Raw genomic sequence first — 17,103 nt, 5'->3', positions numbered from 1 at the left:
GTGAAGCTTTTGGCCAGACTATTTGGCAGCAAATGCTCATAGAGCAGAAAGTCATGATATTGGCCACAAACCCTGCCTGCCTGCCTGCCTGCCTGCCTGCTGTGTGCAGGGCCAGAGTTTTCTGCCTACCTTAGTTTTCTTTGCCTCCTTAGCTGGGTAAGAATCGGCCAGCCCTGGAGCTCACTGAAGTGAAGCGACAGCACACATAACTTGTCGGGAAAGTAGTATAGACGCGGTCCCTGGTCTCCCCTGACAGGTAAAGAGGGACCAGAAAGGAGATGACAGGTGGCAGTGAGATCACAGGGATTCCGAAGGCCTGAGTCCCAGCTCCCCAGCTGCAGCGACTTCTCCAGCCTGAATGACTGTGAGCAAGTCATTTTCTTTCTCTGGGCTTCAACTGTACCATTTAGAAATCCTGTATAATATTAGCTGCATTCCAGGATTTGGGGGAGGACAATAAAGTGACCTATAGGAGAAGTCTGATGCAAAGTATAAAGCACCATACAAATGCTATCTTTTGATATTATTGTCTTTCATCTGGCCTTATTATTATTTTTTTTAATTGCATAGATAAGTTCTCTGGCATCCCTGGAATGTGCTTTAGCTCTGTCCCCATGATGCTGGGTTCCTTTAGATGGCTACCTCATTCCTAGGCTGGGAAGAAAGATAATTCAGTGATAGCACACATACTAACTGTTCACTCTAAGATCAGAGCTTGTGAAGATACGAAGGACTCTCCATCAACTCCTTTCAGTCGGCTTCGATCTCTCCTTACACGGGGGCCTAGGATTTATACTCTAGAAGCGTATTACGTGGAGTTCAAAGAGCGGACTCGTGTCCACAGTAGGAGATCAGTGGCCAGTCAAGCTGGGCTGGCAGCTTAGGCCAGCCTTGAACAAGATCTGTCGGGCTTCCCTTGCTAGATCGTGATGGACAGAAGTGAACAGATTGTTTTCTGTCACCAGTTCTGTTCAATGCTCAGTCATAGATTGGAATCCCGCTTGTGGCTTTAAGGGAGTTTTAGGGATTTTTTTACTGGAAGACTCAGAATGGAAAACATCATCCCTTTGGAGGGGATTCGGCATTAATGAGCTCTGTGTCTGGCAGAGGCAATGCTGACGAGGGAAGGTGCTTTCTAAGGAACAAACAAAGGGGCTCTTTGCACGAGTGCAAGGGGAACAGATTGCTGCCATTTGGGAAACACATTAATTCATTCACGCTACCAGTGCCATGTAGTGTGATAAAAGGGGCAATTAATCAAATGGTATCTTTATGGCTTAGAAGGGTTAATGCACCTTTAGCTGAAGACTGTGTTCTTTACTGCCGTGAAATCACGGAGACTCCTTCACAAAGTCATTTCAGTTCGAGGAGAACGCCATTACCCCCACAACGAGAGGAGCGGAGGAGAGAACGAAGGAAGAGGGGGAAAGAGAAAGGGAGGGGATGACTCTCGTGCTGTCATCTTCTGATCTGCTTTTTTTGGAACGAATTTCTGCACACCACGCTCTTCACCGCTCCTCCCACCCCATGGCCCCTTGATCCACAAACAAATACGCATAAATAAAAATTGCCATCATTTTCATCAGAGTACGTCTGAAGCCCCTGTGAGCTCACAATGTGAAGTGATTAGAACGGTCCAGAGGAGTCTTTAATTAAAGATGCCATTGACAAGATAACAATGGTTTGTGAATGTTGTTAATAGACCTGAATGGAAGGTGCACCTTAATTCAATAAGAGGAAAGTCATCGGTTCATGAGTTTGATTGCGCATTGTAAAGGAGCACCACATACTGTAATTATTTTTATTTGTATATGCCATCTCTTTTATTGCCCACGCTGGAAGTAGAAATAACCTGTCCTATTAAGATATTTAATATATATCATCCTTTCCACTTCACTTAGTTATAGCCTCATAAAAATGCCAGAACACACCAGCCCACACTGAGGCTGGCCGCCATGCTTTCTAAGACAATCTGCACAGCCCTTGAAAAAACCTAGATGACCAACCTCCTAACTCCTTTGGTTATCGTCTTTAAGACAAAGGAATGGGAACTTCCCAGGACCCCATAAAGTTGTAGACAGATAGGGAGCTTCCCTCTGGAAACGAGGATGGACATGCCCAAAGGCCAAACAACACCTCGGTCCAGTTGTGTGGCATCTTGGAGACAAGAGGGGATCAGGAGACAGAAGCAGGCGGATCTCTAGGTTCTAACTTTAAAGTGAACGTGCCATGAAAAACCAGGTAGCAGACAGAGAATGCCACCCCCTCCCCAAAATGTCCACACTAATCCCTAGAGCCTGTGGATGCTATGCTGCATGGCAAAGGGGACTTCACAGGTGTGATTAAGGTTAAGGACCTTGAGAGGGAGAAATTACCCTGGGTTATGCAGGGGGGTTCATGGAAAAGTTCTCGTAAGAGGAAGGCAGAGTATCAGAGTCTGATACAGAGCTGTAAGGATGCTGTGCTAATGGCATAGGGAAGAGGGACCACCAGAAGCTGGAAGAGGCAAGGAAATGGATTCTTCTCTAGCACCTCAAGAAGGAACGCAGCCCCTCTGACATATTTTAGCTCAGCGAGACCTACAAAACTGTGAGACAGTAAGTTTAGGTTGCTTAAGCCACTAAGTCTGTGGCTCAGGGATAATAGGAAAATACCATAAGCTTCTGTTGCAATCACTGTACCTTAGTGCCCGCCATCTTCCTAAGACGCAGTCCCTATGAATACACCCTTATAACTCTCATGCCGGCGTTTGACCTTAGAAATGCCAGGTTTAGGGAATGTGTCCCAGAGAACATCGGTTCCTTCCCCTGCCTGCCCCCACACATATCCCTCCACTACCACCACCACTAGCAGAAGAGACTAGTCCCCCCTCTGTCGCGAGCGAGGTCCAACTTTGGCTCGTCGCTCAACCCCACCCTCTGCCCTGTGTTTCGTCATCTGAACAAAGATGGTATTGGGACTGATAGCTCCTGAGTCCTTTCCCAGCCTAAAAGAAAGTGATCCTAGAAATAGGACTCGGGTTTGCCCCAGAAGAGTCTGTTTGTCCCATTCGAGATGGAAATGCGCCGGCAACTTGTAGGTATAAAGACTGTCATTGCCGCATGCCACATAGACCCACACACTCTCATCCCATCGTCCACCATAAAGCATCTCAATGAGCTATCGTTCTGCCACTCCTGGTAAACAAGCTGAACCCAAGCCCAGCACTGCATGAAAGATGAGGCTTAAATTGTGTCTAAGAACTGGTGGCTTACACATGATTTGCGATTCCTTCAGTAATATTAATTGGTAAACACCTATGCGTGTGTGTGTAAACTAAAGCCGTTTAATGTATGCAAACAGTCTCATCTCTCAGTGTGGTACTGCTCCGTTTCAGCAAACTCAGATACAGACCCCAGTATGAATATAATTCCCCTCCTGCCCCAGCCCCCCTCGTGCTCTCTCCCCTCCTGTGATCCTATTTCAGACAATACCGAGTGGGTGACCCAGATCTTTAAACCCTTTCGTCGTAGAGCCATATGCTTCTCTCCTCAGTGAATTGTGCTTGTTGCTTGTTGCAATCCACCGCGCTAACTGCTCTGTTCCCCACCCCAGCTAATGGAATAAAATGACTTGATGAGCAATAGCATTATTTCCAGTTACTGCTAATCACCCCGCCCCCCAACCTGACATCGTTGCTTATTAACCACACGCTACTCGGAGAAAGGGGATGTAGGACAATCCCTGTGTGGTTCTATTTTCCACCACAGTAGCATCATCTGAGACCTTAAGACTGAGCGTTTAACCTTGACCAGCCTCCAACTTCCATTTCGGAAGCCTACCCTCTCTGCATTGGACAGACCACCAAGTCCCTGTTTTCTCAAGAACTACACAGTTTTTCTCAAAGATTAGCAGTAGGGCTACCTGTGTAAGGAACACAGGTTAAAAAAAAAAAAAAAAAAAAAAAAAAAAAAAAAAAAAAAAAAAAAACTGTAGGCTCCTGGGGCCTGCCCCAGAAATAGAGAATCAAAAAAAAAAATTTTTTTTAAGATTTTATTTATTTGTCAGAGAGAGAGAAAGAGCACACAAGCAGTGAGAGCTGCAGTAGAAGGAGAAGGAGAAGCAGGCTCCCGGCTGAGCAGGGAGCACAGTGTGGGGCTCCATCCCAGGACCTGGGGATGGTGACTTGAGCTGAAGGCAGATGCTTAACTGACTGAGCCACCTAGCCAATCCCAGAATCAAAATTCTAACTGACAGTGTCTACAAGTATCATTTTCAATAAGCTGCCTGAAGAATTCTGAACCACTCAATACTTTGAAGACCACTTAAACGCTGAAGAAGGAATCCACAGTGATAAAGAGAAGATTTTGCTTAACTTCTGTCTTTGTCCTCTGTTCTGCTGCTCCTCACCTCCCCTAATCTCCCTTCACAAAAGTCTTTTCTTAACTCACACGTGGCAGACAACGTGGCAGTTATGGAATGAAAAGTCCTCGGGAAACCTGCTAATGGTGTTGGGGTTGAGACTGATGAGCCAGCTGGCTTTCCCGGACTCCTCTCTGCAGGGGGTTCTCTGATGTCATTTTCCTGGGGCCTGTCCGAATGATCTGGTCAGAGCTAGAGAATGAGACAGGTATCTGACTCCAATAAGATAAAAGGAAGAATAAGCCCCAAACCTCGATTTTTCATCCATAGCAAGGTTCACATTCAGGTCAATATAGGAGGCTTTTAATGGAAAGAGAAAAAGTATAATAATAGTTAAAACTATGTATCTTCTTGGGAAGGAAACCGTAGGAGGCTGGCCCTACCTTGTTTTCTGAGCTCCAATCTTAAGACTAAGTATAGCTTCCATCTCTCTGCCTTTTATGTCCATTCCATTAAAATATGATTTAATTATGTATCGACCCAGGGTCTGGCATAGTAAAACTATCATTACTCTCCTGCCTGCATTCCTGAGTGATACTCTGGGTAAAGGTGATCAAACCTACATTAATCTATAATATAGACCATGAGGAGGAGAGGCGGGAGCAGTAATTTACCAAGCCCAGCATGGCAGACAACAACAATGAAAATCTCATCTCGAAATACAGAGCTGGTTGTTTTGCTTGAAGAGGGTGACACACAGCCAGTCCAGAATCAGGTGAGGAAATTCTGAGAGCAAAAGCAGAATGTGCACAGATCCACCTCCAGACCCACAGTGGTTCCCAGTCGCACATGGTCATGTTCGGCGTGACCTTCTGTTGCCATTGGTGTGCACATGTGTCCTGCAGAATGGCCGTTACCAGGTGGCTAGTGTGGCCAAGCTTGGACAACCAGCTAGAGCACCTGTCACCCTCCAGTGCACATTTTATGCAGTAGTCAGTGACCCTGCTGATTTCATTATAAGTCTGGAAATTTTTCCCTGGGCTCCTGTCTCCATTCATTTATTCATTCATTCAAAAAGATTATTTTTGACACAACTTCAAACTTAAGGATGAGGCACCTCGGTGGCTCAGTCAGCAAAGTGTCCAACTCTAAAGCCCATGCCATGAGATCGAGCCCCACCTTGGGCTCTGCACTCAGCACAGATTCTGCTTAAGGTTCTCTCCCTCTCCCTCCGCAACTCCCCACACTTGCGCACATGTGCTCTCTCTCTCTCTCTCATAAAATAAAATCTAAAATAAAAAATAATTTAAGGCAAAGTTGCAAGAATATAATTTCCATCCATCCCACAGTTATATTCACCACTATTAACATTTTACTGATTTGCCATATTCTGCTCTCTTCTCTCTCCATACGTGTGTATATGTGTGCATATACACATAAAATACAGATGTACAGACACATATACATATATATTTCTGTGAGCATTGTGAACAAGATATACTTTTGACCCTAGATACTTCGGTGTGTATATCCTAAAAAGGAATTCTCTCATAAAACCGCAGCACAATTCTCAAAATCAGGAAGTTAACATTGATACACTTCTATTATCTGCGCCACAAAGTTTATTCATATTCCTCCTGTTATCTGAATAATGTCCTTTGTGGCAAATGAAAATCCAAGGGTGTTCATTACATTCTATTGCCATGTGTCTTTAGTCTCCTGTAATGAGCAGCTCCTATGTCTGTCTCTATTTTATGACCTGGACCCTTTATAAGAGTGTGGATCAGTTCTTTTGCACTGTGTCCCTCAATTTGGGCTTGTCTGATAGTTTCCTGTGGTTAGATTCAGGTTGTATATTATTGGCAGGAATGCTACAAACAAATGTGAAGTTCTTCTCACTGTGTCCTATGGGAGGCGTGTCCTGTCCATCCATCCCGTTTCTATCAGTGTTAACTTTGATAACTTGGTTAGGTGGTGTCTGCCAAGGTTCTCCACTGTAAAGTAGTCTTTTATCCTTTTTAATTAGTAAGTCTCTCGTGGGTGGGGGGTGGTGGAGATACTTTCAAACCCTATAAATAGTTCCTTTTTATTTTCTAAACTTCCACCAAGTAGATGAGCATCTATTCATAATTTTTTTTGAAAGATTCTATTTACTTATTTGACAGAGAGAGAAAGCACACGTAAGCAGAGAGGAAGGCAGAGGCAGAGGCAGAGGGAGAGGGAGAAGCAGGCTCTCTGCTGAGCAGGGAGCCCGATGCGGGGCTCAATCCCAGGACTCTAGAATCACAACCTGAGCCCAAGGCAGCTGCTTAACCAACTGAGCCACTCAGGCGCCCCCTACTAATAATTCTTGATACTTGTATCAATACGGTTGGTTGCCAAATGATTTTCTGCATTTATTACTTGGCTTCTGCTTATAGGAGAGTTTCCCCTTCTCATTATTCATTCATTTATATATCCATGTATCTCATGAGTTATGTTATTCAATGGGTTATAATCCTATACTACCATTATTGCCTTTGATACTCAAAATGTTCCAGTTTTTGGCCAGTAGGAACTACGTCAAGTGAACTTCTCTGTCCTTCTCAACATCTATTTCTGAGTGCTTACAACTGGCATTTAGTAGACATTGTAGATACAATGACAAACAAGAAAAGAAAATAAATTCCCTAGCCTCATAGAGCTTCTATTCTCATTTGTGAGAGACAAAAGTAAATAATTATGTAAATGGTATAGAGTATTAGAGGGAAGTTAAGTGTAATGGAGAAAAAGAAAAGCAAAGATCAGTGATGGGAATGGTCAGGGAATGCCTCACTAGTAGATGTCTTTGGGGCAAAGACCTGAAGGGCATGAGGGAGCCTGTCACGGGGCTGCCCGAACGAAAAATTGCAGGCAGCCCGGAGTGCTCTAGAGCAGCAGAACAGCCGGGATTCCTGGAGGTGGGAACGTGTTGGCATTTCCAGTGGGATTCCGCTGGTTGCCGAGTTGAGGACAGACCGTGGGAGGTAAGGATGGGAGCATTGCCAAGGTGCCTTAAATTCCCTTAAATAGTGTACATCTTTAAGGCTGTGAAATGTCTGTTAAAGCACATCTTGCTAGAATGACAATTTATTGAATCAATTAGCAATTTCAGAAAGCACAGTTCCCATGAAAATAAGGCTCTTCCAAAGGCAGGAAAGATGGGCATTTGAGATAGGGAGAAGCAGAACCTCAACCCACTGAGGACATAGTAGGTGATTTTTGTGCTGTTGTTGTTGTTCAATTCTCACAGCAGTCTTAGTGGAGGCATTATTTTGCATGTAAGGAAAGTGAGGCTCAGAAAGGCCCGGGCTTTCCCTTCTGCCACCCTGTGGTTTTCAAGACAGAAAAGGTCAGACGAGGGATCTATCAGGGCAGAGCTGAGTAGCGAGGACACAAGTGGCACATCCGAATGTTCTTTTACCCACTTCTTGTGTCCTCTGCAACTACTCTTCCCACGTTTTCCCTTTCTGGTTCTAAACAAAGTAGCAACAGGAGTCTTCCTACTTTACCAGAATATTAGGTCAAATGCTCTTGTGGCTGCTACGAGTGCCCCCCTGCCCCCACGGATATTCTGTGGTTCTCTGCAAAGCTGGCAGATTTCCCTAGAACCCTCAGCTGCACTGAGGAAGCAGAAATTGGCATTCATAACCTGCTTACCTACAGTTGCCCCACAAGCTACCTGGCAACCCAGAACTGGCTCTTAATTTATTGATCTTTTTATATCCTTAAGTGTTCATAAATATGTACAGCATTTGGATGGATGGATGGACAGATCAAATACAAGGAAAAAGACAACTAGCAAAAGTCGAACACACCCAGACTTTTCCATCTACACTAGAGCATGTGATGCCTAGAAGTGGTTCTAGGATAACCCTTGCAATTGCTGCTGTTCGTAGCTCACAGCAATCCTAGCAGGAGCTTGAATACTTCCTTGTCAGATGTGCTCTGGGAAAATTGAAATGCCATCCATACTGTCCTCGGGAATCTTCAGTTTTGCCCAGGCCCAATTAAAGCCTTCTCTCCCTAGACCTCCTTCCTCAAATGTCCTAAGTCTGCATCCATGACGACACTTGGACTACATGCCCCCCTTCCCCCATCTTTACTTGGGATGTCACGAGAGCCAGCAGTATGCCCAGAAAATCTGTTAGTGGTTACAGAGGAAGAAAGTCCATCCAGTCACAGAGAGCAGGAGCCTGCGTACGAGTCAGAAATTTAGGGGGCATTTTGCAGCTCATCACTTTGGCGAACTGCTCTGTGACCTTATGCTGTTAACACCTGCCTCCACAGGTGTGTGAAGAGCTTTAATTAACATTTGTAAATCTCCCTGATTGCTACATATAGAAGATGGCAGAGAAGGACAAATTATTATTAATCGTGGGGGGGGGGAGGAGAAATGGAGAGATAAAAGTTTAGTTCCTTCACCAGAGACCTACACCCACAGACCCTGTTTTCACAGTAGGAGGCTTAGCTGTCAATCCTGATTTGCTTCCCTTGCCCTGGTGGAAATGCCCAGTGCCTGCTTAATGCAAAACTCCCGTTCTCTGCTCTACCTGCCACCCTGTGCTCTGCCTCTGCTGCCTAATGCTGTTGAAGTTATCACGGAAAGGAGCCTCGCTATTCACGAGTGTAAGAGTTCATCTAATTAGCTGATTTCAGTTCATTTGGCATTAAATAATTCCCCAAATTCCCATATGTTGGAACAATATGTTCAACAAGGGGGATGAGTCTCTGAAAGCAATTAAGTAGTTCTTTTAGGAGAGCTTGTCATCGGTCACTCCCAAGCATCCCTGCTATTCCTGTCTGTGACAAATGCAAGCAGCAGTGATAAGGAAAGTGCTTAACCTTCTCTACTGGCCGCTGGCAGGCATCCACAGACAGGCTGCCCCACCCCGTGCTGCTTAGAGCTCACCCTGGAATTTTACCTTATTTTTCTCCACACGCCCCCAAACCTCAAGTATATTGTATCCAGACTGTTCGGCGCACGTTTGTTACTTGCTAATACACTACTGACTGACCCTGCCCGCCTCGCTCGCCTGCTCTGCTTAAAGGCAGATGCAGACTATTTTCAGGTCCCCCTGCGCTCCGGTTGTATGGGAAGAATCGTCGCCTTTGGACGACGGTGGCCTAGGTGGATGGTCGGATTTTGTGACTGTGGCTTCAGGGCTTCCTGAAGTGGGAAGGACACTGCAGTCACGTTCAGGTCTGTTTTAGATGCAGTGGAGAGATGTTCCTGCCCACTTCTGTGTCTGGACTTTAAAGCAGCAGTAAATGACAGATAATGAGGGGGAGTAGGACCATGCCTAACGCGCAATGTCAACAAAAGTGACTCGGAAACTAGTAACATGTTCGATGCCCTCATAGGAAACTGTTCTGTTTATACAAGACCGTGGGATAGGTGGCATCTCTTGGTGCTAAATTTCATCTTTATCTTGCTCAAGGGGTGGCTTTTTTGATAAGGGATGACATAACTACATGCCCTTCCTAGGTCGTGTAAGAGCAAACTTCAATCTTAATACCAATCGCAGTGCTCATATAGCATTGCTCATCTGAGAGTCCTAAATGGCTTTATGGGCTATATTCTGGGTCACTGTATTTCTTACAAGTGAAAATACAGCCCCCCCCCCCAAATCAGATACCTTGTTCAAAAACACAGAAGCAGTTGGGGAAGAATGAGCAGACTTGTGGGTTCTTCTCACTGACTGCTGGCCTATAAACCAGCCCACCTTACTTTTGGGGACAGAGATTAAACCCAAAAGACAAGAAATTGAAAGATATCATGCAATGATATCATTTCCCTTCAGTTAAATTTCACCTCCTTTTATCATTTCATGACTCTGCATTCCCGTTGTGAATAATTCACAATACAGAAAATTCTCCACACTAGGTTGGGGTGGAATGACTTTAGATTTAGAACTAAAATAGTGAAGAGTCGAAAGCTAAGTATCTATGTATTTTATTATGCACATTTATAACCGTCTTCTCTGCTGTCACTGTGTAACCTATGTATTTGTGCATTGGCAGAAAACAAATGTTTTCAAAACCAGAAGTGACATCCTCAATCTGAGTATGTCGAAAGGGTTGCTTTGTTCTGTAATAATTTGTTTTATCACTTACTAGCATTAAAAATATTTGTAGAATGGGTTGTTGGGAGGAAGGAATCTGATGGGAAGATTACCAGAGCAGTCCTTCCTACAGAGCTCTCGGCTTTGGTCATAGATAATGTTATCAAGGAGAATAACACACCGGCCAGGTCTTTGCTGTCTTCTGTTCTGCCCTGTATTTCTGAAGAAGCACCTGTTATTTTGTGTGTCAAAACTTAGCTTTGAAATCTAAGCTAAACTCAGTCCTCATGCTTGAGCCTTTCAGGATAAATGGCTGTTGCCCAGACCAGCTCTGGGCACTTGTAGCGCCAGGAAGCCTCAAGAAAGCCCCAGTCTATGTAACTAAATTCTCATTCAAATACGCCCCCTTCTTGACACACTTCTTGTATCCTCTCCCAACCATAAAGCCTCCAGTCCGATGGATCCGAGGTGCTCCTGAGTCCTGAAGTCACCTGTGGCCCCCCAGACATGATCGTCACCACTCCCTTTGCACTGACCATACCACACTGTGCGGACGTCAGTTCTGAGCACTGGAACATCCATTTAAAGAAGAGGACGCAGCAGGGCAAGTGGGAGGTGAGACCCTAGTCTTCCTTTTTAAAAAATCATTTCCTTTTTAAAAAAATAGGGTTTAGCTTCCACCTATGGAATAGATTTACATGCACCTCTTTTAACACAAGTCTGCTGTGAAATCGGTAAGCATGTTCTTGTTTTTTGAGAGGGCTGGCGGCATGGGCTTTACAGTATCCTCAGGGTTCTGGCTGGTGTTTTTCCATGATAATGGAAAAGAGAAGCAGGAGAGGATCCAGAACTTTTCTCTTGGGTTTAAGAATACCGTTGTAATTCTCCACAGAGACTCATCCCCTTACGTGCCCATTTTTGGTATATAAAACCTATACTTCCATCCTTCCTCCTAGACCGTGTCCGCATCTGAATTGACTTTCCCCTGTGGCCACTGTGGAGATCGGGAGGCCGCTCAGGGCACCCAGGGTGTGTTCGTCAAAGAAACTTCTCTTATTCTGCCATCGTAGGGATTAGAACATGTTGAAATGTTCAGCAACAGAGCAGTTGCTAAATGTATGCTGAATATATTTTGGTGAATTAATGAATGCATTGAGAATTATTGAGCGTCCGTTGTCTTGTGTATAGGAGTGTATGAAAGCGATACAGCCAAAGGGGAGAGCCGAAGAGAGACAAGACAAGAAAATGAGGCAGCATATGAGGAGGGAAACAACAAGAGAGACAGACACAGCAACTATCGCATTGTTATTACTACTTTAAGTGAAACCTCTGATTTCTCTGTCTGATAGGGATTCCTTTTATGTCTGTCTGAAGTCAGTTTGCATGAAAGCAGGTGAATTATCTTGCTGGAACACAATGACCTATTCCAGCCAGCCCTGGGATCCTCTCTCCCAGGAGGTGCTTCAGGCAAAAGGAGTAAAAAAGGAGAATCTTGTTTCTTTAGGAGAAGAAAATTCCCAGTTGCGACAGGGGATTACATTTACCCTGCCCAGCTATCTCTGCAACTAGCCTATACTTTTTGTTGAAAATGCATTCTGCTATGTATTCAGTCCTAGTCCAGCCGGGGGCACATTTCCCGGGCACAACGTTCCGTGGGGTTCATAAAGGGGCCGGATTTGGCTCTCTTTTCCATTATAGTTTCTTTGCCTTGATTTTTATCACTTGAGTTTTTCCATGGAGCAAGTCCTCACAAGTTTTTCATCCAGATGGTGTTATATTTATGCTCTACCCAACCAGTCACACAAACCAAAGTTCTTATCAGGGAAGGTGAAATATTCTCGAACATCTTATCAAAACCATTTATTTAATGGTCCCTGGTGAATGAATTTGGTGGGAGAGGATAAAATATTTGAAGGAAAATAAATATTATCTTAAGGATATTGAAAGAAGATTTTCAGATATAGAACCTTCTCAAGACAGTTTGCTTGTCGGGTGTTAATATTTAAGAGTTTTCTTAAATTCAGCACTGCACAAATTAACAGAAAAAAGGAGAGCTTTGGAAATGAGGTTTGTTGTAAACTATAAAATTCCAACACACTGAATATAACTATTTCTTGAGTCCCTGATATAAGCAGTTATTTTGCTAGAAAAAGAGTGTTTTAACATCAAGAAAATGAGGACAGTAAAAAGATCCCGAAAAAATCGTGTCCGTCCATGCAACGTCATTGTTAAATCGCATCTTATTTCGAAGCTGAGAGAATTTCCGACACCTTTTCCCCACAGGAAGTGATGTCAGTGGAGGATGAATCCACATCCTGCTACTGCCTTCTGGACCCCTTTGCATGCCACGTGCTGCTCGACAGCTTCGGGACCTACGCCCTCACCGGGGAACCAATCACAGACTGTGCCGTGAAGCAGCTCAAGGTGGCGGTTTTTGGCTGCATGTCCTGTAACTCTCTGGATTACAACTTGAGAGTCTACTGTGTGGACAATACCCCTTGGGCATTTCAGGTCAGCCTTTTCTCTACAATTCTTCTTTTGGGGTCATGAAAGCGTGGGGTTGCCTAAAGATCAGTTATCAGTGGAGAATTCTGTCGCTGGGGGTCTGCAACATGGAGCCACAGCACTGGCTTACTGGGGACGCCTATCCTGAAGCAAGACGTGTGTTACCATATGTCCAACAATGTGCTGAGGTCCGAGGACATGACACCCAAGCATAGAGAAGAGTTAGGGTGCCAGGGTGGCTCAGCTGGTGAAGCATCTGCCTTTGGCTCAGGTTATGATCTCAGGGTCCTGGGATCGAGCTCCACATGGGGGCCCCCCTCCCTGCTCCGTGGGGAGTCTGCTTCTCCCTCTGACTCTGCCCCTCTCTCTGCTCATGTGCCTGGGTCCTCTCTCACTCAAATAAATAAAATCTTTAAAAAAAGAATAGAGAAGAGTTACATAAATACATATAGAAAACACCATGTACTGAATTATAAACTGACTGAGAAGTGTAGTCAGAATTCAGAAAATAGAGACCCAGTTGCTATAGATTGGAGAGCAGTCTCTGAGAGCCGTCTGTGAACCTCCATGGCTGTCATTTAGGGCAAAAGAGAAAGGGCTGCCATGTCAAGACAGGGAGAACGGCACGAGGCAAAGGAACAGCAAGCGTTATTTGATTTGCAGAAGGCAGTGAGAAAATTGCCTGAACAGCTGAAGGTTATACTTAGGGAACAACAATTATAAATCCTATCTATCAGCGGGCAGTCATTTTATATCCTGGATACACAGTCTATTAATAATTAGGGCTACTAGGGCAGAGGTAGTTCAAGGTTCTTTTCCATTTTTGGTACTTTTAATCACGTTAAGACTCATTTTAAATTAGCTACTCATGAAGAGTGCAAGTTTATTAATAGCAGCAAGGATAATGCAGAAGTACCTGTGTAAGCTTTGCCCATATATAAATAGCTTAGCTCTCCTGACACACCTCATCCCAGATCCCTGCTATTCCAGTCCTGGATCATTAAGTCCATTATGCAGAGCATTTCCTCAGTAACTAGCTTTTAAGACACTGAGCTGGAAAACTCATGTTTACCAATAGAGGAGATACAGTGACCTGAATCCTTAACACAAGCCAGGAAAGGTGACTCACTGCCAACCTACGTTCTCGAGCCTTCCCTCTTTCTTAAGTCATGTCAAAAGGCACACCGCATATACGGCTGCTCATAAAAGGTCCTTTTTGCAGAGGGGCGCCATTTTGGAGAGGAAAGAGCTTCCATGTGAGTCGTTAAACATCATCCTGTGATTGCTATTTGATTACCTTCATCCGTTTTCACCACCCCTCATAACGTCTTTCCCGAGATAAAACACATTAACAGACCATTCGACAACCAAAAATAAAGAATAGAATCGAGGTTGTTACTACAGCTGAATGCGTCAGGAGTCAAGTGGGATGTTCGGTGACTCGGCCGGATTCTGTAGGCTGCGTAAACTGGAGTGAACACGGGGGGCCTGGGAGGCTGGGCTCATACGGGTATAACCCACTGCTGACCAGTGTCCCCGTGAGGGTCCGTTTAGCACAGGTGCCTCGGAAGTCGGCCCTCATAGCCATTTTGATCTCACTTTGAATAACGCTGATGTATATTTTATACTAGTGAGTTCGACATTTGCCTGAAGAAAAAACGAAGTGACTTTCAGATCATCTATTTTCCTTCCTGTTGATTGCTACCAGATTCTACCACAGCTCAGTTGTTCACAGATGAATGTGAATTGCAGGGGAAGTTACGAAAACGAGGCCCTAAACACAGCTTTTCAAGCCACTCTCCTTTCCTGTGGGTAATATACCCTTCTTCGTCAGTGCTAGGGGAAAATGGTATTCTCTCTCTAAATTGAATCCAAATTATCTTTATTTCATCATTTAGAGATACTTCTTAAAACCCTATAATTTTGCGTTAGAGAAATGTTTTCCAATAGAAACACTCTTAACCCCATTTGTCATCATCTATTTACCTCAGTGATTCTTTTTCTCTCCTATTATGTCCAATAAACCTGATTTTAAAGTTGGGTTTGGTTGTACTTGTTATCGACAGGATGTATGTGACAGCCGTCACGGTGAGCGGCAAAGGCCATGCTTCCCCCTGCGGTGGTGAGAGACCGTCAGCCTTGGTCGAATAACTTTTCTGGCCCACGGAAAGATTAAAACATAACCTGTAGCTTTTTGGAACACAACGGTGCAGTCTGCGGTCTTCATCTCTGGGTTTTGTTTCTGAGAGAATCTGGCTTTCTGGATTTTTTACCCTGCTAATAAGTGGACATGTTCCGGGCCTTCTGCCCAGGTTGCTTTAAACCACCTTAAACATCCCAAATCATCCATGTCACATTTTTCACAGCTTGGTACGTGGTATTTAATTAGAAGGGAAAATTATATAGTTACTAACCCATTAAAACTGTTCCACTTTAAGAAAGCCTTAGCAACAGTTCACTTTTTGAACCTCTAGCAGACTTCACACGTTAATATTAGCTCCCCCAACTTGTGTGGTGTGAGCTGAAAATATTATATCCAGTGATGACTCGTGTTCTGGAACTCGGATGGAACCCTGACTTCTTCATCAAGAGTAATGGGTCATCTTTCAAGAAGCATTTCTGCTGAAATCGCCTATCCTGGAATTCACCTCCATTATCATAGTGTTAGAAATGTCTGTTGGGATTTGGAAGCAGACACGGTCTTGGTTGCAATAGTCGCCGGTGTTTATTACAGTGCATCTTTCATGTCTCAAAGAAATCGCAACACATATGTGCCCAGCTAGGATTGTTCTCTTAATGAGAGAAGAAGCCTAGTTGAAAATCATGGTGAGGTAGTTCATTTCATTCACAGTTCAGTGAAGTTATATCTAATAGAATACTTTAAATCTATGCCCTCAGTGGAAACCTAGGAAGGAGGGCAGCTTACAGACCCAATTCTTCTGTCCTCTTAGAACCAGTGAGGGTCTGGTGACATAATGGTCCTACCAAACTGTAGTCCTGGGAGTTTTAGTACTGGAACAGAAACCCTGTCTCCTTCCAGGCCTGCCCTCCTCCCCTGTACCTCCTGCAGGGGCTGCTGTGCTGGCTTCCCCTTTGCTCTGGGGATACTTCATCCGAATAATAGTACCGGTTTCTCTCAATGACAAAAACAAAAGACCTTCTACACCTTGGTAAGAGATAATATAGTTTCAGGTTTTTGAAGATCTGTTCTGATAAATACATCTAAAACTATCTCTGGGAAGCTAAATCAACTCAGATATGTTTTCTTTTCTTTTCTTCCTTTTTTTTTTTTTTTTTTTAAGATTTACTTATTTATTTGAAAGAGAGAGAGCTCCAGCAAAGGGGTGGGGCATAGGGAGTGGGAGAAGCAGGCTACCTGCTGAGCAAGGAGGTGGACCTAGGGCTCCATCCCAGCACCAGAACCCTGGGACCAGGACCTGGGCCAATGGCAAATGGCTTAACTGACTGAGCCACCCAGGTGCCTTGTTAGTTTGTTTTTAATAAAAAATTTGCCTGAGGTGATAGGAGAATAAGAGAATAAGCCATGACTTCCTGTCCTTCCTGTTTCTGTGTTTCTGCAATAATTAGAGCGGCCATTTTGTGTGTGCATGTTTGTGCGTGTTTGACATCATCTCCTTTGGTGACTTCAAACCAAAGGTTGAGGAATGGTGCTAACACCTTAAGACCTAGATTCTGTTACTGTCCATGTTTCATTTTCTGTGTCTGTCTCACAAAAACGCGTGCGCGCATGCACACACACACACACACAGAGCTCAAACAAACCTTGACTCAGGGAAAGCAAGGAATTAAATGCTTGCCCCATCTTAGAAAGAAAGAAGGAAAAACAACTAGATTTTTTCTCCATTGCTCCCAGACCTCCTATTCAGTACCTCTCGGTATTCATTACTTACTTGGCATTAATGTGGATTTAGAATCTAATTTCAAAGGATTTCTTCCAGATGTAGTTCTTGTGTTTATCAATAATGCAACCTTGGGAAATATTGTTCACGTAAAGCATTTAAAGGAAAACACAGCAGTGACATAATTTCTGTGTGTGTCTGGGGGGGGGCATGCGCATGCGTGTGCAGGCACATGCTTAAGTTCAAGCAGTTTTGTCTCATAAATATGTAAATTTAGCCTGCCTGTTTTAGTATCCCTGAAGCACACCTGAGTA

General features: G+C 44.2%; 1 protein-coding gene across 7 annotated transcripts in view; it reads left to right on the top strand.

The window, feature by feature from the left end:
- Nucleotides 1–17,103, top strand: part of UNC5D (unc-5 netrin receptor D) — a 538,042-nt gene that overhangs the window by 483,668 nt on the left and 37,271 nt on the right. For all 7 annotated transcript variants that reach the window (XM_004758268.3, XM_004758266.3, XM_013059292.2 and 4 more), the window contains 2 exons: nucleotides 10,871–11,039; nucleotides 12,708–12,935. In XM_004758268.3, coding sequence (XP_004758325.1) covers nucleotides 10,871–11,039; nucleotides 12,708–12,935 — 397 coding nt within the window. The remainder of the gene's footprint in view (nucleotides 1–10,870; nucleotides 11,040–12,707; nucleotides 12,936–17,103) is intronic.

This window comes from Mustela putorius, unplaced genomic scaffold (assembly GCF_011764305.1).
Source record: "Mustela putorius furo isolate JIRA1106 unplaced genomic scaffold, ASM1176430v1.1 tig00003976_pilon_pilon_pilon, whole genome shotgun sequence".
In the NCBI taxonomy this organism is placed as follows: Eukaryota; Metazoa; Chordata; class Mammalia; order Carnivora; family Mustelidae; genus Mustela; species Mustela putorius.
The sequence above is the reverse complement of the archived record's forward strand: the minus strand, read 5'-3'. Positions and strand labels throughout refer to the sequence as shown.